At 44.4% G+C, this 23459-nt stretch overlaps 1 protein-coding gene across 1 annotated transcript; it reads left to right on the top strand.

Moving 5' to 3' along the window:
• The first annotated feature begins 13069 nt into the window (after positions 1 to 13069).
• On the top strand, positions 13070 to 22089 carry HSPA13 (heat shock protein family A (Hsp70) member 13). The gene is made up of 5 exons (XM_082279111.1): positions 13070 to 13110; positions 14551 to 14891; positions 16566 to 16779; positions 17355 to 17522; positions 18771 to 22089. The coding sequence occupies exons 1-5, from the start codon at positions 13086 to 13088 to the stop codon at positions 19439 to 19441; spliced, it is 1419 nt and encodes a 472-aa protein (XP_082135237.1). The 5' UTR covers positions 13070 to 13085; the 3' UTR covers positions 19442 to 22089.
• Positions 22090 to 23459: the final 1370 nt, after the last annotated feature.

Genomic DNA, 23459 nt, shown 5'->3' with positions numbered 1-23459 from the left:
CATCTATGAAAGAGATGCTGCACTATGGTGAAAGCAGAATGGGGCGACTGGATCTGGAAGGCAGTACAGAAATCAAATTATCATCAGATATTGTGGGCAGATTTTTAACATCTCTTCTCTTGCTGAGCGGTGTCTTACTCCGTAACTGGGTCACTGAAATTAATGGAACTACTTGCAAGTAAAACACTACTCAATGTGCCTTAGAGCATCAGAGTCTGACCCACAGCACATACTCAAATGTCACCTTGTATTTTAATGTACCTCAGACTTGAGGGGGTTTAAAAATTATTATTAATTTAGAAATAGACTCCTTATTGGGATCAGGCTCTTTTTTTTCATTAGAAGCACAAATGTCTTTAGAGGAGATGTCTGAACATTTGGCCACTTGTTACTAAAAATCCCATTTCCATGCCTGTGTAATCCACATTCCCTGAAGGTTTTGAGAGCAAGGAGCTTATTGTTGATGAAAAGGGAGAAGTGCAGCCTAAGGGCTGCTTGGGAACTCCAGATGGATGGAGGTCTCCAAGGGGAGGGTGCATTCCTTGAGCATCTGCTGGTGAGCCAGAAAGACTGTATGGGATGAACCTCATACACGTTGCAGTTAAGCATCGGGTTTAGGGACTTTGGTTAAAACGCATTTAACCCCTGGATTTAAGGCTAAAATACTATTATCCCTATTGGGGGATAACTGACAAAAGCACTGGATCAATTGTGCTTGGAACGATGAGTTTCCCTAATTACAAGCACCGCCTTTATGACCACACTGGGGAAACCTCTGAAAAGACTGGGAAAGAAATGAGACAACAAAAGTTTTATCCAGAACAGCTTATTTAGGAGCAAGGATTTTTCTCAGCCTCAGTGTATCCCTGGTATTTTCTAAAAATGGGAACAGAATGGTGTCACTTCTGAGATGCTGAAAAGACCTGAAAGTACTTGGACTCCAGCCATGGAGAGAGAACAACCCAGCTGAGGGACATGGATAAGGACCTCCTAGCCTTATTACATGATTTGAGAGAAGGCACAGACACTTCTTCAGTGTTAAAAAAAGGAAAGCAAAGCAGTGAGAGATCTTTGTGCCCCACACGTGTATTTCCCCAGTTCTGGACAAAAAATTCTTAGACTTAACACAGAAGATGGAAAAAGTATTTGTGAATTACCTCACTAGTTATGTCTCTGAGAGACAGATGAGGGTTAAGACTTCACTAGGAGGGGAAAGTCTCACCTAATACCATTTCACTTTTCCTCAAGCTTACTCTGTGACTCCGTTTATTTCTGCTTCTATACCTGCTCTTCACAGACACATGGGGTGATTAACACCATCATAGATAACTTCATTTAGTGTCCCAAGCTGCTGGGATAAGGCAATAAGCTGGAGCTATTTAAATATTCTTTTTTTTTTATGGTAACTCCTAAAGCCTGAATACAGAACTTATTCATACCCGTAGTGCTTCACTGAAAGCATGATGAGGATACGAAGCTGCAAACTTGTCCAGTCCAAGGTCCACCGAAGTATTTGTGGTCCACCAAAGTATTTGTGGCCATGTGGCATGAAACCAAAGATTGCCTCCAAGGATGGTTTAGGTCAGGCCATGAAGTTCTGGACTTTCAGCCTCCCTCTCTGCAGAGGTGTTGCTGCTGAGTTATTTTCAGTCGTGAAGTAAACTGCACCTGCATAAGAACTAAACCTTCAGTGAGGGAACTCTTCACTTTGGGTAAAAAACTACAGCTGAGTGGCCCTCAAAATCAACATTTATGGCAAAAATAAAAGTCAGTCATGGGTGAGAAATCTGGGAAAGCTCTACTTTGCATGTGGTGCCTCAACGATACTCTTCACTCTTTTGGAGCACTGAATAATGAACTCTTACCAGCTGTAGGATATGATGTCCTCTAATATGGAAAGTGTGTATTTGGAAATAAATAGTAACAGCAAGATGTACAGGCTGCACGCCACCTCCACACCATGGGGAATTGCTTTGCTTAGGCTCATTCCTTACAGGAATTACCACAGAAATACACTGGTCTGCCTAATATAACAAGCTACAAAAGCTGTGTCAGAAGGAGGTGCTATGAAATATTTACATATATTAATTCTCTGAAGTCACTTATGGCATGCATAGGCCTTAGAAAAGTTTTGTCCTACGACCATTTTGTACAAATTGGTCATAACTCTGCAACTCGAAAATCATTATCCTCTCCATCAGCTTCTGTTCTTGCTCTTACTGTCAACCTGAAAGTCTGGTCTGAGGCACCCACAACATCTAGCCTTTTGTAAGACAGACCTCATCAAGAATTCAGTTCAGCAAATCTTGACAAGAATTCTTCTTTTCAAGTAGCAGACGGACTATGTATATATATTTAAGGATAACATGGGAGTTGGTTGCCTTAGTAACAGGATCTTTCAGCCATTGCGTTCAGTATTTACTCAGCACTAGAAATGTACACTGTATTGAGAAAAAATACAGTATTTTTATTAGTCTGCCCCTGTGTATATGCCCATCAGCAGCAAATGCACGCTGTGTAGCTTGACTTTCCATTTCTGAGTTATGTGAGACCTCTGAGAAGAGAGCATGCAGAAATGAAACCAGGGCACCTGGTGCAATGTATTTTTGTTACAAGTGTTTTGAGAGGAAAAAAAGCCTGTTGTGAGAGTTTAAAGCACTGCACTAAAGATACTCCTTGCCTCTCAATAATAGCTCCACAAGCAAAAAACTACAAAAGCATTTCTATTCCATAGTTTCACACTCTGCTGAAAACAAATCTGCAGAAAATAGTTATGAAAGAGGATATTTGTACAGTGACAGTTTCCACAACTGCATTAATGTGCAGAACCAGTTAAGAAGAAGTGTTAAAATGCTGTTTTACTTGGCATTTGGGGGATAGAGGTGACTGCTATTTCAAAGCCCACTTCAGTCTGGGTGAAACAAGGCACCAGTTAGCATCAATTAAAATGCAGGAGAAATTAAGCAGAATTGAGCCACTGAATTTTGGGAGGACCAGCCAGGATGCCAAAAGGTTTTTATCTCTTGCTGTGCAAACGAGCCATGGGATTTCTCATCCTCCCAGCAAAACATCAGAGCTGCCTTCAGGTGCTAAGGTACAAACCCACCACTTCCAGCTGCCCAGTGCCTCCTGTGAGGGCACGCAGCTGCCTGGGAACAGAGTGGATCTACCATGGCACAGAGCCCTCTCCTGCCTCTGGGAAGTGCAGAGCTGGGAACTGCTTTGCTCCAAAACAACAGGCTAAGACCCACTGGGCCTTCACATATTTTATTTCAAGACCCAAGAACAGAACCAGGCCCTTCTGCTTGGAAGAACAAGAACAGGTCACTCAGGACCTTACGGTCCCAAATGTGCAGGGCTGAGGCTGGAGAAGGTTTAATAACATGAACCAACCTGGCAGACTGTTTCTTCTAATAGTCTCTGCATTACCTCTTGCTCTTAGGGAAACCCAGGTCTTGCACTGATAAAAAATCCACTCCTGGGCTGCTCTTTCTCATTATAATTTAAGAAAGTGTAAAACACTTCTGTATTATAGCAATTTAATATCTGATATGGCCTCTGTCATAGTGTTATATCATACCCTTACAGGATGATGGACTCCAGTCTAATACAGCTTTTCCTTCTCTAACAACTGCAATCCTATATCCATTTTGCAATTCAGATGGAACAGACCCCGCTCAGATAGAAAAGCAGAATGTTATAATCTCATAGAATAACTTAAATGTAATTACAGACAGAACATTTATTCTATATTAAAAAAATAAGAGCTGGAAAATAGATGTGGAAAAGGCGTAACAGCAGAGAAAGCAGGTTGAACCAGACAGTTTGGCTGGTTTAAAGTACTACCCAACAAATGCAGGCTTTTTCTTCTATCAGGAAAAGTTTTCTCCCCAGTCCTGTCTTTCTCAGGTTTTTTAGCACCAAATATTGTTGCACAGATGGGTTTGCAATGGACTTTGGGGTTAACTGCTGAAAAGGAGGCCTGAAGACTCTGCTACCAGACAGCATTACTGGACTCCCCCCAGAGGGGCAGGAACGTGAGTCACTGTGTTTGTGTGTAGGGCTCTGCTGATGCTCCACCAGCTGGAAAAGCCAGTGGTGCCACACACCAGTGCTGCCACACAACATCAGTGCAAGGGAGGCTACAAAGCACCCAGCTGGATGGGGATCAGCAGCAGGAGGAGCAGAGAGGTGAATCCATTATCCAACAGAAATCACTTCCCTCAAGTCGATTAAAATGTTTGTGTTTAAAAAGAAAAGTACTTTTATTCCCCCCATTTCTATTGCCATCCCTCAGTGTAAGATAGAGAAAGCTTCCTATTTCTGTAAAAGTGGAGGAAAAAAAGAAATATAATACACATTGTTTAAAAATGGAATAGAGATGGCAAGCTGCTTTTCCTGACAGGCCCTCCATGAATTATCTCATTATCACAGGCTGCAAACTAAACTGCATTTTTCTTAGGACTGCCTTTTACAGTAAGAGCTCTGCTCCTGTTTATCACACATTTGAACTAAAATATATCAATTTGCAGTAAAAAAAAAAGTAAAGAGGAGTTCTGAGAACTGGGGAAAGGTTTCAGCTAGTAGAGCTTTTTGTCTAATTAAAAAAAAAAAAAAAAAAAAGTCTTTGCTTGTCCTGCTCAGATTTTAGGGTCACAGAATTCAAAACTAAAATATGTAAAAGTCACACAGAAAGTGGCTTATCCACAGAATTCTTACCCACACACAGAAATCAGAAAGAAGAAACAAAATGGCAATGAATTATTAACCCTCAGTGACTGCAGATAACAAACAACTCAGTGTTATTTTATGGGAGATCCACTGTGCAAAATCAAATTACCAAAGAGTTTTAACTATTTTACTCCCAATCCCATACACTTTGGAACTATCCAGATATGCTGTATTTTGAGCCAGAATGTGTAATCCAACTTCAAAAAGCTATGTATTAGTAACTGTGGCCATATAGAGCATGATAAACAACTATTGTTTTGCTTTAAATGACTGTAATAGCAACAAGGATGCCGACAGATCTTGCAGTTTGGGTTATTCATCACTACTGAAATTGCAACGCCTTTCTTTCCATTTGTATTTATTTTGCTGATATGCATATTGCAGGATTTTTAACTGTACTTTTTTGACTGGCACAGCACAATATATCTGTGTCTATCCTACAGTGGTTCTGTCATACCTTAACTGCTTCTGAAATGAAAGCACAGATGATGGTGACTGCAATAAACAGCAGACAGAAAAGGACAGGTAGTTTGTTGTATTGTTCCTTGGATCCTTTTCAGCAACGTGAGGGTAAAGTATTGATGTTGCATGATGTGAACTGAATCTACATCTCCTTGTGAGAGAGAGGACAGCTACAGTAACAGTAAACAGGTAAGGAGAAAAAAAAGGAGTTAGTTTGTGGTTCAGCAGCTGAAGCTGTCAAGGTCCTTAGGAAAGGGAAAATCTGAAAGAATTGACATCTGTCAGCTCTGCTCACTTTGGGACTGACTGACAAGAGAAGAGCATTATACGGAGATGGAAAATATTTGGGGCTTCTCCAGACCATGTGAGGAGATGTATTCTCTGTCCCAACAATTCAGCAGAAATTGATATACTTCTATTACCTCTATCTGAGCTTGTGAAATCCCTCCCTCACTCTGTTTCATTGCAGCTGTGGGTGCTGTGGGAGCACCTCAGCAAGATGACAGCCACAGAGCCCTCCATGTGCTGTGTACTGCAAACAGAAGAAATAAAAAAAAGCCGTCCAGCCCAATGAGACTGTTTGCACACAGTCAGAAATGTTTCATAGAGCCACGACATAAACATACTGTTGCATTTTTATCAGTATTTTGTATTTGGTAAAAATATTCTGAAGCTTAAGGGCTCAGTGCCCACAAATATGCTGGCACACAGATTTTGCATATCTTGTAAAGTCTGCGCCTGTGCTTGGGCGTGCATAAGCAGTAGCTGATTTTTCAAGCACTTGCATATCTGAGCAGCAGGACCAAGCCAAAGCATGGCAATGAATTATGGGCTGAATGAAGGTGTTGATACAGTCCAGCAGACCTACACACAGTGCAATCATTCAAGAAAGAGAGAGAAAACTGGCATGGGACTTTCATTTTATTGTGATTGCACAGAAAGGCTAATCTCTGCTTCTGTGGATGGATCGTTTTCCCTAGCTGTGCACACTTCTTCTGGAATGGCTCTAACTTTACAGTATCTGCTTCCAACAAACTTCTCTCCAGGCTAAACAGACACTTGCTACTCACACGCCAGTGCACGGGGGAGTGATGCTGAAAAAAGAAGACATGGTGGGGCTGACATCTTCGCTTGTCTTGTAGGAGTAATCTGAGTAATGTCGGAATGATTCCATCAATACTGTCAGAAAGAGGTTTATGAGCCCTCCAGGTAGGTTGCAAGCCTTGGCACAGGGAACAACTAATGCGAAGTGGTTGCCAATTGACCAGAGGTTCTGGGAAGGTACAAAGCAACACCAAGGACCTTGACTTAGGCTGATGACAGTTTTCTTCTGTGTTCTCAACATTTCTTTCCCTATTTCACACGGTCTGGAGTATGAAGGAAGCATGGTGGGCTATGCTGTCAAGTGCTACTGGTTTCACATATGGCACCAAAGAATGACGCCAAACTGAGTTTGTATAATGCTGGATGAGCTTGCTCACATCTCAGTTGTATTTGAACCATGAATCCACTAAACTGAAGTATGCTGGGCATTTACACAACAATGACAACTCTGGTTCCTGCAGGACAGATGTGTACTATAAACATCATTAGGAAATGCCCCTATCACCTTGCCCAATGAGCAATTATAAATGAGGACACTTCTCTCCCATCACATCTTTGGTGATACTGCTTAATACAGATTCCTAAAAATAATGGAAGAAGGCTGATGTTGGGAGTTCTCTGGAACTGTGTTTGAGACATCTTTTTTCAAACTGTATTGGCCCTCTAGGCTTGTTATCTATTCTTGAGTCACTGACCTTCAGTGTTCCTTTGCTTCACAGTGTAAAGAGGAATACATGCTCTTACCTGTTATTTCTTCCTAGATTGGAAACAATATGGGCCAGAGAACTAGGTCTTCTAGGGAAATAGGCAGCACATAGTTGCTCCTGGAGTACCATAACACTAATTCTAAGCGATGACTGAAACAGGTCATCTGTGCCAGTCAAAAGATTCATAGTAAAGGCCCAAAAGTTCTTATCCAGTGTACCAACACACTGAGGTACTGTAGGTGATACCTCCAGGAAAAGAACAAATGTAAACCAGATACTCTGATGCTTCAGCCTCAATACTCTACAAAAAAAAGGAAAAGCAAGACTTTTCTCTATCCACACATATTGCAAAACTTCTCCTTTGCCTGGGGAGCTCGCTGTTCATATTTGAGCTATATTTGAGTGCATTCTTGTGTTTATCCTTTTGTTGTCATTTACAATAGACCAAACTAACAAGTCTGACTGACATCTGTATGGATTTCATATACACAGCAACAACATGAATGAGGTAAAGTGGCCTCCTGGGAGACTGCTGGGACTCTTGTTCATTATCATTATCACCATGATGATTGGTGCAGATGATGAGACTCCCAGTGATCCCATCCTTGAGCTCTGCAGCCTTTCACACAGCGAGGTGCTGCAAACACTGGTATGAGCAATCACTTTTTCTGTCACCTCCTGCAGTACCACTCTCCCTGCTCCCACAGAGGACACCCAAGCTGAGCAGAAGGTGGATGATGTTTTCCAGACACCAAGCCACAATGCAGGCCCACTACTCCAGACTGCTGTGGCTGGGTAGAGTTCAACCAATCTCACAGCTGCCTTTCAGCCTTGCAACACCGACCCACTTCACCATGGTCGAGCAGGAAGAGAAACTCTCAGTTACCAGACCAGTAAGTGCCAAACTGCTTTGCCTCTTCAGTAAAATGTCTCTGGCTTTTATGATTATTTTTCACACCACAGAAAGCTGTACCATCATGCAGACCAACTGAAATTCAAATCAAGAAGTGGGACAGAGAAAAAAATCTGTGAAAATCTCTTTTCTCTTCCAGATTGTTTTTCCTAGACATCTATTGGGTTACATTATACCGGTATCATTGCAACTGTATTCATGAAAGGGGAAGTAGTAATTTCATTGTTAACCTCAAAATTATTTCAAGAGGGTTTGGTGAAATGGGTATGTTAAACCAATTAAACAAACCATAATGAAAAATGTGGCACCATTTTCATGACTTACTCCTTTACAAGACTTTGGATAACTACTGCTAAAGGTTAATATGCTTTATATGAATCTGCAGGTGTCTGTCAGAAACCAAAAATGATCTGGGGAAGGAATGTTGCATGGCAGAGACATCTGCTGGGAGCTCCCTGCACTCCTTCCACACCTCGTGGTTCAGCTCTTCGGAGCTGTGGATCCTGGGAGCAGCCCTGCACTGCTCCTGCTGCCTCTGGCTGGGGAGTGAGTTTGTGGCTCGTGGAGAATTCAGCACATCCCTCCCAGCCATGGCCAGTCAGCCACTCAAGGAGCCAGAAATCTTTAGGCTGTGTGCTGGAATTTTAATGGAAACTTTTGCATCTAAATTGAAGGCTATGCTCCTCTATCCAGCTGCCTGACATTGAACTGTCAGAGGAAGGCTGGGCACTGGTGAAATCCTTCCCTTCCCCAAGCATATACAGCAGGAGAAGATCAATGTTTTAATTGGGGAAAGGAACTATCAGTGATCTCTGCAGTTGGAGAACATGCTTGCACTAAGGCACTGTTTCCTAAGTTAAAAACTGAAAATGAGATTTCAGATTCTAGCATCTCCTGGATTCCTAGCATCAATCACCTCTCTTCTCAGAGAGACACTGATTCTACTCTCTACCTATAAAGTGGATCTCAATCCCTCTCTCCTTTCCTTGTTCATAGTAGGAAAACATAGGTTGATCATCCTGGGTTGATGGGATGGCACTGTGCTTTGACCGTATCCCAGCACCCTGTGTTTCAGTTTTAGAACTGGCTTTAAAATGACTGAGACAATGCAGAAAGCACTCACCGAGTAAATCCTAGAAAGAGGAAACCTTGTTTTGTACAACAGCAGAAAAGAGGATGCTTTGCAACTCAATTCCCTTTTCTCCAAATGCAAGGATACAGCTGATGCAAAGCATCCTGCAAATGAAAACAAGCTGTATTTGATTCCACGCACACCGAATGCTTGAACTGCGTTTAGCACATCACAGGTGTAGGGTTTGAGCGATACTCCCCAGTGTAGCAGGATTCTTCCTGCAGACACCAGTTCACATCTGATGGGAGACTATTTTAAAACCAGCCTCTGCTCTTACATTGTAAGAACAACTCTCTCCCTCAAGCTACTTGCAGACAAAAACATGTTTACCTCCACCTATCAAAGCACCAGGGGAAAAGAACAGCCCCTTGAAGGAAATTAATCCCCAAAAAGCATTTGAAATGTTATAAACAGCTTACTACCAGAGCGAACAGATGCACTAAGAAGGATAAACAAGCATTTGCCCAGCCCCTTGGAGGGAGTTGGCTGCACACCCCCTTTACACTCATGCCAGAGGCAGGTGGGTGTCAAAGCCCCGGTGTGTGGTGGCCAAGGGCCACTTGATGTGCCCCAGCCCAGGTATCCAAGGCAAGCAGCCAGCAGAGGCTGGTCAGGGCTAGCAGCCTGTGGCACCACAGCACCTCACGCCCCCTCACTCAGGGGCATCCAGGGAAGCTTTATCAGAGCTTTTGCAGAGGAGTTGTAGAGGTCTGAACTTGCACTGCCCACCCTCAGGTGAGGGTGCTCACCATGGCGTACGTGCCTTGCCTGCTGTTACAGGGAAGTGGCAGAAGCACAGCATTCCAGGAAAACAAAGACCAACCTTCCAGTGTCTGCCCCTAACCACATTTATGCTTTCCCCATGAGGCAGTATGTGGGGCAGTGGCTACCCACAGCTTTCTCTCCCAGTCAAATAAGCCTCTCCCTCTACTGCCCAATGAATATTGAATTATGCTGGGCAAAATCAAGCCGTTTTCTCCAGAAACACCGAATGTTCCCTTTTGCTCCTGAACAACCCATTCCTGAGTGTAGCACTCCCTCAGATAATGGAGGAAAATGGAGACAGGTCTCTCTCTCACAAACAAGAGTAGGTAAAAAAAGCTGATACAAAAGACACTGTGGGAAAGCCCAAAAACCCAAGGGAAAGATCACTAGGATTAGTTCTGCCTATTTCACAGATGCAAGACAAGTCTGGCATCTCTGTGCAGAGTCCAGGAGTATCCATGAGCAGGTCCTAATAGGTCATGGAGAAGATGTGGAGGGGAAGAATTAGGCACTTCTGGACTCTGCACACGTTGCCTTCAAGGAACTACAGAGTATGTGTGGTGGACTGAGCCTTCAAATTCTGCAGCAGCCTGAAACAGCTACAGGGGAATCAGAGGCTTCTGCAGAAGCTTCTGGCAGAAGCTTTGCTGCAGGGCAGAAAGCCTGCTGAGATGCTCCCCTTGATTTGACTCCCAGGCAGGTGGCCTGTGCTGTGTAATCCTGCAGGGAAAAGCAAGGCCTCCAGGGACTCAGTCAGGTGGGGAGCCCTTGACTGACACACTGAATTCATTAAGCAGCTTTGCTTAGGAGAAATAGAACGGAAATTATAGAGGAAAGGGCACTTGAGTTCTGTCCTTCGGAAGGTATGGTACCAAGTGATCCCAAAGGCTTTCAGAGGTTTAACCTCAAGGACAAAAACCAAAGCCTGGCCTACACTTCAGGAAAGGAAGAAATCTCTGAAATGAGGCGTTTGTGTCAGTATTTTTTAAAATACATCCCTACAAATCTTCACTCTGCAGCGTCATATTTCAGATGGTCCCTATGTATTAAAAAAACCTGCTATTAAACATCCAAATCATGAGCAAAATCCAGTTTGATTGCACACCCTATTTGCACTAGACCTTTTTTTCTGCTCACCATCTACTGACAGTGGCATAAAACACAAAGTGCCTGCTCATGAGTTACAGGGACGAAGAAATACTGTAAACAATGATTATGAGTTTCCCCCCACTTAAGAATGAGCACAATTACAATGACTTCAAGAAGCATGATTAAAGTATCCAAAAGGAATTTAAAAAATAAATTAAGTTACCTAAGTAATTAGAAAACAGTCAGATCATGAGTCATTAAGGAGGATGAATGATTTAACCTTCTCTTCACTTTCCAAAGAGTTCCTACCTTCTCATTCTGAGAATGAAGCACATCACTATATGTTAACCATAAGTGAAGCATGAATACATTTTTTACTATTAAGTTAAAGTGGTGCCACTTTCTTTGCATATAAAAGCAGCTTTTAAGAAATAAGCTCCTGGGAATTACTTTTGGGTTATGTGTCTTTCCATCGCTTAGGAGAAACAGAAATGCTGGAGATGGTAACTGCAATAGGATTTAGTCTAACTTTTCTTTCACTATGCTATTTGCTCCCAGCTATGAATATTTTCTATTAAAAAGCTTCTAACTTAAACTATATTAAGGAAACACTGTATTCTCACAACTAATTTCTGCCTGAAAGAGAAACCTGTGCTGCAAGAACCTGAAAGTCCATTACTCCTTATGAGAGGAGAGCAGAGCAGAGGAGAATGACAACTGATGAGAAGCGAACCCACACTGTACTTCACGCTGCATTTCTTGGAGTGATTACCAATTCTGCCCCTCCAGGATGTATATGAGGGGCAGATTTCACCTGCATTCTCCTTACTTGTCTAAATGCCAGGTGGGCAAGAAGAAAATCTCCCTTCACCATTGGCATAAAGAGGTAAAAGCTGCTGTGGCTGTGTCACTGTAAAACCATTGCACTGAAAGAACACCAGAAGGTTGCAAAAATGCATCAGAGAGCTCCAGAGAGAGGAGGTCAAATATTTTTAAAGGGGAAAGTGTACCTTCAGCACAGGAGACCTTAGTGCTCTCTCCTGATACGGGGTAAGAGAGTAATGCTGACATTCCAAGAGTCAGAAGTAGTTAACAATTTGCCCAGAGAGTAACAGAGCATGAGAAGGGGGTTATGCAACAGGGTCCGGCCTTACCACAGCCTCAGAGGAGGGGCCCAGAACAAAGGACCACCTGGGCTTTTACTGCAGAGTCTGGGGTCTTCCTGTTGTTTCTTGTCCTCTCTTGCCTCCTGCTCTGTTGCCTGCACTTTCGCTGTCTCCTGGCTGTCTCTTGGCTCCCGCTGTGTCCCCTGGCTGTCTCTGGTCGCCTGCTGTGTGCCCTGTCATCTGGCTGGTGCCACAGCTCCCCGTGCCCTCCATAATGTAAGGGACTGGTGCCAGTTCATGTCTGGCTGCGGGACTGTGACCTCAGGCTCACGGGCCACCGACTCAAAAATCCCAATGACTCCAAAGGGGAAAAGACTGAACGTGTGGATAATTAGCACGCAGCGCGACAGAATCATTTAATCAAGAGAAGGTAGTATTATGACTAATAAGAGAACTACGTAACTTGTATCCAGTGAACTGTGATGTCTTTGTTTGCTGAAATTCATGTTTAGTGTAAAGTTGTGAGAATCGGTGTGCTTGATTTGTGGAAAGCTTGCACCCTGTGCAAGAAAAACAGTGTCTCCTTCCCGAACCTGGCTCTTGTCCGTGTAAAAGACACCGCGGGCAGGCTCTCTCGAAACCCTTGCAGAAGAGGGAACTCGGCGGTACTTTCTAGCTGAAAACCGAGGGGGATAAAGGAAGATATACTGTTCCGGCATTGCCACAGCCGCGGTCTCTGACGCCTCACGCCGGCGGGAGGCCGCAGGGCTCCATGGCGCCGCGGCCCGGGACTACCGCTCCCAGCAGCCACCGCGACCGCCCCGCCCCGCCCGGGCCCGCGCATGCGACCCTGAGAGGGCACACACCGCCTCCCCTGCTAACGGGTAACGCGCCTCCCAGCCCATTGGCTGATACCCGCCGGAACCGGCCGCGCCGCGATGCGCTTCGGGAGTTGTGGTTTTATTGCCCCCAGCAGCAGCTGACGTAAGCGGGCGGGCGGGACATGCGTACTACCGTTCCCAGCGTGCCCCGCGCGGCCCGGAAAGAGCCGTCAGCAGCAGGAGCCGCGGGCAGACATGGCGGGGCAGATGGCTGTGCTGGGTGAGGCGGGGGCGCGGCTGGGCTGGGGGGTCTGGGGGTTGTGGGGGATTTTGCTTCCGCTCTCGCGTCTTTCTGCCGCCGGTGTCGCCCCGGATTGGTTCTCCAGGGTGGCACGGGCTTCCCGTGCTCGGTGTGTTCCGCTGTGTCCAATTCTGGGCTCCTCTGTAGAGGAGTCATATGGAACTCCTGGAGCGAGTCCAGCGGAGGGCAAAAAAGATGATGAGGGGACTGGACCTTTTAGAAGGAAAGGCTGAGGGAGCTGGGGCTGTTCAGCCTTGAGAAGAGATGACTGAGAGGGGACCCCATCCGTGTCTGTCAGTGTCTGCAGGGAGGAGTCGGAGCATGGACCAGGCTCTGCTCAGTGGTGCCCAACAATGGCACAAGAGACAATGGGCAGAAACTGATACCCAGGAAGTTCCACGTGAACATGAGGAAGAAATTCACTGTGCAGTGACCGAGCACTGGAACAGATCACCCAGAGAGGGTGTGGAGTCCCTCACTGGAGATATTCCAGAAGTGTCTGGATGCAATCCTGTACCATGTGCTCTGGGATGACCCTGCCTGAGCAGGGGGATTGGACCAGATGACCCATTGTGGTCCTTTGCAACCTAACCCGTTGTGGGATTCTGTGAAAGCCAAAGTGCTCAGTGGCACATTGCTCAGAAATGTCTGGGAAGATTTGCAGCCCAAAGCAAGCCAGGGCTTTCTGACCCACCCTTCCCTGCTGGGAAAAAAAGAGGTCACCCACTCTTTGACATTTAAGCTATTTACATTTCTTGTTGAGATTTTGTTTGTTGATGCTTTTTTTTGTTAATCATCTGACACATTACTTGATGCTGGATGTTGATTTTAAGTAAAATTAAAACAAAATCAATCAAACAATGAACTCTTCTGCACTTAAACTGGTCTACCCTTTGATTTCAAGGTATGGAAAAGATTCAGAGGTGTGGGGAGATGCTTTTTTGGGAGCTATGGCTGAAACAGAATGAATTAGCATGGGTTTGTCTCCCCTTATTTTTAGACTTCTGGCAAAGCTGGAGGTGTTGGAATTGGGAGTTTGTTGTTTCACTGCGATTTTGTGCAGCCCCGTTAACTCGATGTCCTTTCAGGGTCATTCATAGGGAGCTCCCCCACAAGTACTAATTAGGCTGTGTTATTGCAGTAACATGCAGAGAGAAATAGAATTATTACAGTGTGGTGATATTTTTAGCTTTTCCATCTCTTGGGGGTTTTTTTCTTAATCAGTTTAATATTTAATGCCTAAGATTCTTGAATTCTAGCCACTCTCTATTGAGAAAGAAATTAAAAACTAATTAGGTAGCTAAGCAGGCTCCGGAGTGTGAAATAAAGGTGCAGGGTGTCACACGGTGTCACTTGTGTTGACTTGTAGGCTTGCAGAGTGCATCCTCTAACTCTGCTGTTCCCAACTCTGTGTTCCAGGCTCTGCTGTGCTGGCCCTGCTCTTAGCCAGCTACCTGGCACAGCAGTATCTGCCCATGCCCACCCCCAGAGTGATTGGGATCGACCTCGGCACCACCTACTGCTCTGTCGGCGTTTTCCTGCCTGGCACCGGGGACGTGAAGGTCATTGCAGATGAGAATGGGCACAACAGCATCCCCAGTGTCGTCTCCTTCACAGACACAGGGGTGCATGTGGGCTATGAAGGCCTGGAACTGGCTGATGCCAATCCTCAGAACACCATATATGATGCCAAGAGATTCATTGGGAAAATTTTCACTTCAGAAGAACTGAAAAGTGAAAGCAGCAGGTATCCCTTTAAGGTAAGCAGCCACCCCCTTCAGTTCCCTCCAAGCAGTAAGGTGCAGGCCACAACCCGGGCTGGGGATGGACAGATCCAGAGCAGCACTGGGGAGAAGGATTTGGGGGTGCTGGTGGGTGAGAGGCTGGACATGCCCCGGCCGTGTGCTCTGGGAGCCCAGAAACCCCCCATGTGCTGGGCTGCATCCAAAGCCCCGTGGGCAGCAGGGCAGGGAGGGGATTCTGCCCCTCTGCCCCACTCTGCTGAGACCCCACCTGCAGTGCTGCATCCAGCTCTGGGGTCCCAGCACAGGAAGGACAGGGACCTGCTGGAGCCAGCCCAGAGGAGGCACCGAGGCTGGAGCAGCTCTGCCATGAGGAAAGGCTGAGAGAACTGGGATTGTTCAAGCTGGAAAAGAGAAGGCTTCGGGGTGACCTAATTGTGGCCAACACCTGAAGGGATCCCACAAGAAAGATGGAGAGAGACTATTTACAAGGGCATATAGTGGCAGAACAAGGGGCAATGGCTTCAAACCGACAGAGAGTAGATTTAGTTTAGAGATTAGGAAGAAAGTTCTTTACTGTGAGGGTGGTGAGGCACTGGAACAGGTTTCCCAGGGAAGCTGCGGATGCTACATCACTGGAAGTGTTCAAGGCCAGGCTGGATGGGGCTCTGAGCAACCTGGTCTAGTAGAAGGTGTCCCTGCCCATGGCAGGGGATGTTGAACTACATGACCCTGGTCCTCTCCAACCCAATTCTATGACACTTGAAATTTGTGGGGGTGATTGGCTTGTCAGACCTTGAGTCATTTGGCTCAATCTGATATGCCTGAAAACCATAAGAGGTATCCAGAGAGAGGAAGGAAATGGTTGTGAAAGTTGTGTACCTCTGCATGAGAGCTGATCATGATTTTCCAGAGGACTCTGTGTTTTCCTCCTCAGAAATGTGTTTCTGGGTAACCTTCTAGTGCCTTCTCTGAAAGGATAAATTTCAACTTGAAATGCTAACTGTGCTTTTCTGAAACTTCTCCCTGAAATTGTAAAATAAAAACACAAACAAACAAACAGAAATCAACAGAGCTCCCCCCAAAAAAACCAAAACCCAGACACGTTTAAAAGCCACATCTTCTCTGTTTCCAGTGTGTTTTTTCCTTCAGCACTTTACTACTTACTTGACCAGCAGCAGAACTCGGAAGTTGCTTTAAAAAAAAATAACCTGCCTTATATGAGCATGGTGCAGAATTGGTTGAAAAAATAAAAAATTTCAGGTAGTGCAAGTGATCTTTGAAGTCCTTTTAATTTTTTAATATTGTTAAGAGAAGCTGTTCCAGTACCAAGCTGTTTGTTTCCTTTCAGAAACCTGAAAGGTAATCTGATGATTAAAAAAGCATCCCTTCTGTCTTTGAATGTGATGTTGGAAGTTGATTGCACAGTTTCTAGGTCTTAACTTTTTTTTGATGTGTTTTACTGGGGCACAGTGGGTGTCACTTGTTTGGATATACTTGGACCCTGTAAGTGGCATGTTTTGCATAATCCTCCTAATCAAGGAATAAGAATGATCCAGAAATGGCAAAAGCACATTTAAACTTTTCCAGAATAAAGAGACTGCATGCAAATAAAACATTTGGTGGGAGCAGGGTGGGGTAGCATAGGAAAAAGATTTCTCACTTGGGGGTTGTGTCGCTTTATCCTTCTAGATTGTCAACAACAATGGATTAGCTGAATTTTCTGTGACAACTAATGAAACCTTTCACATCACTCCAGAGCGCATTGGCTCTAAGCTGCTGCTGAAACTGAAGAAAATGGCAGAAGCCAACCTTGGCATGTCCATTTCCAAGGCAGTCATCTCCGTGCCAGCAGAGTTTGATGAAAGGCAGAGGAATTCTACCATTAAAGCAGCTAACTTTGCAGGTGATGTCTCTCTATTCCAGAGTTTTTCTTGGAGACTTTCAGGTCTATTTCACTGACAGTAAGGTCTTTGCAGAGGATACAGAAACAGTGAATAAGTGACAGAGAAACTTAGAATGGATTTATTGTGAGGAACAGCTGAGAACTTCTGAGTACCAACAGGTGCAGCTGGCTAATGCAGACATAGATGGCTGGAAGAAGTAAGCTTTACTTCAGGGAAAATAGTCTTTTTGATAATCTCCAAATAGGGAGACTATACAGAACAACCTTGGACAGTAATTTAAACAGAAATAGAATGCATGAAATAAATCTCCTTAGCAAGGTTTCTCTGGAAGCAGTGTGTTTGGGCAAATCATGGTTTGTGATTTCGCCCTGATGCTGAAGCAGTACTATTTTAGGATTAATTAAGGAAGAGAGTTCATTGGATATTACTGCTTAGAAAACTACTTCCTTTAGATCTGACACTTAAGGTGGTGGTTAAAAAACCCCAACAAGTAATGGCAGATGTCATTCTGATGTAAGAACTGCAGTTTTCTGAAGTGTACCTGAGTGTTGCTTGTTGTCTCTGCTCTTCGTAGGGCTCAGCGTTTTGCGAGTAATCAATGAGCCCACAGCTGCTGCTATGGCTTATGGACTCCACAAAGCTGATGTGTTTAATGTTCTGGTGGTGGATTTGGGTGGAGGAACTTTGGATGTGTCTCTGTTGAACAAGATGGGAGGGATGTTCATCACACGAGCCATGGCAGGTGAGAAAGACGCTTTTGTTTCTCAAGGAGTGGGAGGCAAGGTGCCTGAAGTTGCCATGGGAGGGGCTTTTTAAACATACCAACCATGTCACAGAGTGTTTTCCCCAATGCATTCTCAGCTGCTTTTCATGCAAAATTAGGTTTGTGGCTGGTTTCAGCAATTAAGACCACAGAGGGGTAAGTCGTGGTTTCATTTTATCCACGGCTTTTAACTTCTGTGCCCACTAATAAAGTGCTGGTGCATATTACAGTTACTTTCACTGGACTTTTGGCAGGGTGGGGTTGTTAAAAAACTTCCTGTCACCTTTTTCCAAACTGGGAATACTTGGCAAATCACTGACCAGTGCTTTGGTGTATCCTTGCCTTATGTTTGGTGCCAGTTCAGTTGGGCAGGGTTTGGGAATGGGCAGAGTGTTAACCCAGAAGTTTTGTGATTGGTGTATGAATGATTCATCATTGGGCACAGAACTCTGGCAGCAATGTTGGGTCAGAGTGTAGTGAAGACACAGCCTTGTTTCAGCTGGCCTGCATGCACACAGCCCTGAAGTGCAGTGCCAGCTGCCTGTATTGCCTTCAGAGAGCAACTTCTGATGTGAGCTGCTGTTGCTGCTTGTAGCAGGGGGGGGTCCCAGGAGCAGGGGAATCCAGCCAGAGTTACGATACGAACACCAATACGATTTGAGCATCGTGCTCCAGTTTTATTACTCGATTACACCAAGTTATACTTTTTCCCAAAGTTCATGCCCCTTTCCCATGAGAAAGCCTCTAAGCAGCAGGGGAGCTGACCAGTGTATACCTTTTCCCAAGGCTGTTCAAGGCTGCCGGCTGGCAGGTGCCTTGCAAGCCTATCTTCAGCCTGAGGCCCCTTCAGGGGTACTTCTGCAACAACCCTGGGGTGCCCAAGCCCTCCTGGGGTATCCTATATTCCACAAGGAATCCCTCTACAGCTGCTCAGTACAGTTAAGAGTGGAACAGCAAGAAAGATTCAGCAGCTTCACTCTGATTTAGTTAGACAGAGGTCCACTGAGTTACTGTTTTCAGTCGAAACAAAACAGTGAAAATTATTATCCAGCATGTGTGCAGTGGACAATTTTGTCTTTTGTCACAGCTCTGAGAGCTCATGTGCTTGTGGTCCTTCTGTGATTGTTCTGGCTCTTGAGCACCATCTCCCAGTGAAAGAGAATCAGTGTGCTGCTTTCTGAGGCTTTGAAGGTGCTCTGTCTGATGCTTTCTATTCTCATCTTGCAGGTAACAACAAACTTGGAGGACAGGATTTCAATCAGAGGTTGATGGTGTATTTATATGATGAGCTCCGTCAATCGTATGGTTCTCTGCCAACACAAAAAGAGGAGATTCACTGCCTCAGACAGGCCGTGGAAGCAGCTAAATTAAACCTGACTGTCCACGAGGCAGTTACACTGAGGGTGCTCTTGACTCTGCCAGCAAACAAGCTTACAAAAGAACTTGCACAAAGCCAGGTAAAAACAAGCAGTGCACTAGAAGGCGAGGTCCCACAAAACACAAAAGACCTGAAAAATCTTGGAGACACTTCCAGAGTAGATGACAACTTTGTCAAAGTTGTGTTTGAAACAGAAATCTCTCGGGAGCTGTTCGAGATGTTAAATGAGGACCTTTTTGAGAAGATTCTTGTGCCCATCGAACAAGTGTTGCAGGAAGGCCACCTGCACAAAGCAGAAGTGGACGAGATTGTGTTAGTCGGAGGCTCCACACGGATTCCCAAAATACGTAAAGTTATTCGGGACTTCTTTGGAAAGGAACCCAACACCTCTGTAGATCCCGACCTGGCCGTTGTGACGGGCGTAGCCATCCAAGCAGGAATTCTTGCTGGGTCCTGGCCTCTCCAAGTCAGTGCTGTAGAAATCCCTAACAAGCATTTACAGAAGACTAATTTTAACTGAAAAGAAACTCTTCCCAGTTGCGTTCCAGCTCTCCAAAAGGATCCATACTTATCTGACTGGCAATGGAACCTAATCTTAGCTGCATTCTATTCAATTTTCACTTGTTGCAGTTAGGTGTTATTGGACACCTACCTGTGCTAAAGCTTGATGTTACTTTAAAGGTACAAATGAGTTCTGAAGTGTGCTGTGTTTACTTGGAGATGGGATATTGGATGAAAATGATGAAAGTGCCAGTGATGACACACCCACATTTTCTTGCTAAATTTTATTAGCAAATCCTGGAGTGGTGTGTGTTTAAAATACAAAGGGAGTGTGACCAAAGGTTTGAGATGATGTGGTACTGTGGTATTCCTGGGTCCAATGTATTTACTTGGAAGGACTGTGAAGCAGCGTTAACGCACAGAGCACTGGCAGTGTTCAGCTTACAGTTACTTATTAGATTGAGCCATTTGAGCATTTAAGCACCTTTCCAAAAGGCATCTTGCAGCTTAAATGAGACTGAGGCACTCAGTTGATTCTTCTGCTGTTCATAACAGCATAATGGTATTGCTGAGCCTCTGTGGCAAATTGTCCCATGTTTAGGAAACCTTATTGAAAACGTAGCTCTTGCCAATGCAGTTACTTGGTCTCCAAGGGCTGCATTCCTGACCTGGCTGTGATGGTTAAACACAGGTGCTGCTGTTTTACCACTGATGTTCTCCACAGAGAACGAGGGTATATTGCCAAATATTCATACCTGCCCCTGCCTTATTTTAAAACTGCGGTGATTTTATGTATCTTGAAGCCACACCTGCCTGTCTTCCCTTGAATTTGACCAACACGAATTTCATCATTGTGCATTTACAAGTGAGTGACATCTTCTCCCTGAAGTACCCCAAGCCATACTGTCCTCAGGGAGAAAGTGTGGGACAGAAGGGATGGTCTGGATGAAATGTAGTTCCTGTAGTCCCAGTAAATGAAAATTGACCCAACTACTTTGTGCTTTTTAGCTCTTATGTGATTTAAGTTTTGTCACATCCCCACTCTAAACTGAACAGAGGTTGTAGCTGTCCTACTGGGAAAGAAGCAGTGTGTGTAACTCAGGGTTTGAGGTGGCACTTCCTAGGACTCTCTTTTAGGCAAATAGGTTGCTATCCAGGTATCTTGAAAATGTGTGAGGATAACAAAGTCACTGATCTGAAAAAAACCTGAATTGGTGACAGTTCTCTCTTTGGAGGGATTACGCAATAATCAAACACCAGTTGAATTTTGTTACCTCCATGGAACTTCCTACAAAAAAAACATGTCATTCAGCTAAGACTGGTTTCAACATCCATCAGCCCAGTCTTTATCAGGTAAGCTCTAGTAACAGGTGGCTTTAAGGATTTTTCTTGTCTTTTCTAGAATCCTTTTGTTTGTATTAACCTTGCTAAGATGAAGTGTGGGGCTCAGATTTATTGTTTTAACCTATGACTATATTAAAATAGGCTTATTACTCTCCTGGCAGTAGGCCTGATTTATGGCAGTGCCATAAATCAGTTGTGCTGATTCAGCTGTTTGCATAGCTATTGTCTAAATGCATCTTTGAAGTAATCCAATTAAAAACCTCTTAAATTGAATCATAGTTCCACACAGCCATTCCATCAGCATTGTTTAACTTGACAGACAATTCCCAAGGTACTGCTAACATCTGTTTAATTTCCTTGAGTTGAAAACCAAAGTGATTTTTTTATTTGAGGATTATTTTTTTCCTTTGTGCCTCTTTGAAAGTGACCCCAACTAAGTCTGTATGGAACTTCCAGTAAGTAAAACTCCTGCAGTGAAAGAAGTGCCTCTTTAGTGACACCATGGATGAATGCCAATATCCAGTACAATCCTCAGTTGCTGTTGGGGCCTTTGCTTTGCAGATGTAAGTGTGTGTGTTCAACATCTGTACCAATGTCTTTAGAGTCATTGTGGCCTTTCCTTCTGCGCTGCTGTAAGTTCATCTCAAAATCCTCTGGAGTTACAGTAGGACTTTGGTCTTCATGTCTTCAATGCACTGTGTAAAACAAGCAGACCTGGATAGAAACAGAACCACATCACAGTGAAGTTAAACGACTAAAAGCTTTTGCAGTTTTGGGACAAGTTAGGTAGGAGCTGTTAAAACTCTCAAGGAAAACAAATTAAGTACTTTTTTCTTTCACATCCTCCTTCATGCTGGGGGAGTTAAATCTGCTTCATTGTTAATCTGGGAACTGGAAGGGGAGGGCAGGTTCTTTACTTGTAAAAAAAAATTCACAAAAGGGTATTTATTCAGATTTCTATACAGGTTGGACTTTTTAGCAGAGAAGTTACGGTGTACATTGGATATCACAATACATCCTTATTTATTAAATTTTCTGAATTATTTATTTTGTATCTTTTAATACTGTATTTCGGCACAAACAATTGATTTTAAAGATGAGTCCACTGCACTAAGTGGATATTTCCAGGTATGCACATGGGCTGCTTACCAAAAGTCTCTCTGTAAAAAAGTTGATATTTGAAGGCTGAAATCTTTCTCTATAATCCTTATGGTTGCCTGTGGTGGTTGGTCTGTAACAAATTTCTCTAGCTAAGGCTTATTTAGCAAGTTGAAATTCTGAAATCATCAAGAGGCCTCAGCAATTGTGTGTTCCTAAATTGTTTCCCAGTGCAGATGATGAAATGCATTTTATAAATAACATTTTAGAATGTTTTTAATAAAAGCAATTTCTATCCCTTGGATGTGTCTTCTTTCACTTTCTCAAGGAAATTCTGTGTCTTCCTCAAATTCCTTTGAAGGGTAGAAGATGAGGTTGTGTCAGCTGTGAGAGTGTTTCTAGATCTGTGTTGTCTTGGAGAGTTGTAAAGTCTGGAGAGCCTGAACAACTACAGTGTTTCATAAATGCTTCAAAGCTGGCAAAAAGCAGAAATGTCTCTTCCTATGAGGGAAAGGGGGAGTTCCTGCTCAAGTTCTTTGCAGTTTCTCCTGTGATACACTGCCAGGAAAATGTAAAACAAGGGCAACAAGCAGGGCTGAGGGAAACAGCTCCTGAGAGGGTGGTGCACGTGGGATTTTTTAATGCTGTGGGGAATGAAGTGGGAGCAGAGCATAAGTGGGTTCTGCTCCATGCTCATTCCTTGTGAAAAGGAACGCTGGAGTCCTGGGCCATTATGAGCCTCATTCAAGTCTGCTCTGGTCCCCTGCCTGTCCCACTCTTCCTATGAATGGTCCCACAGGACAAGACTGGAACCTGATCCCCAAATACCAAGGAGGCTCATCGAATTCCTGTTTGGAGGAGGAGGAAGGTCAGGGGGGTGAGGTGTGTGCCGAGCTGCAGAGCTCCCACGTGGCTTGTTTGTGCTGGCTGGTGCCCTGGTGTTTGGTGGGTTGAGTCAGGTCTGAACGCAGCCAAGTGGCCCTTCCTGGTTTCCTAAACTGAGTCTCCAACATCAGGGGTGTGAGGAAAGGAAAGGCTACAGACCCTGGCTGATGTGCTTAAGGCAAAAGTGCCTTTCCTTGCCCACCCTAAGCCTGTTATGGGGATTGCTTTGGTAAGCTGCTGCTGCATGGAAACAGCAGGAGCATTTCCTGCTACTCCTGCCTCCTCTGCACCCCTTTTTCTGAAGTTACAGTCAAATGTGAGGGGTACAGCTTGCTGAAAGAGAAGGAATGGCTATTTGGCTTTGCTAGTCCAGCACCTTCTTTCCTCTCAGACTTTGGCATTGTTCAGTCTGCAGCTCTCCCTGCTGCAGTCTGAAGGTATCTTGAAGCTGAGGGATTATGTTGGCCTGGAAGTAAACACAGAAAACCCTCCTCCTCACAAATAAAAGAAAATAAAGCAAAAATTACCATGCACTGATGCCTCTCCTCAGACAGTTTTCTCTGGACCTTGCAAAAGGGATTGGTCCCTGAGGTACTGAAGGCTACCTGTCCTAGCCTCTGTGCCCGAAACTTTCTACTGGGCAAGAAATTAAGATTGTACTTGATATAAACCAGGTGTCAATGCTAAAATAATGTAACAGGACTGTAGCC

The sequence above is a fragment of the Coloeus monedula genome (assembly GCF_965178545.1).
Source record: "Coloeus monedula genome assembly, chromosome: 3".
Taxonomy (NCBI): domain Eukaryota; kingdom Metazoa; phylum Chordata; class Aves; order Passeriformes; family Corvidae; genus Coloeus; species Coloeus monedula.
Note: the sequence above shows the minus strand (reverse complement) of the source record. Positions and strands in the feature narration are given on the sequence as shown.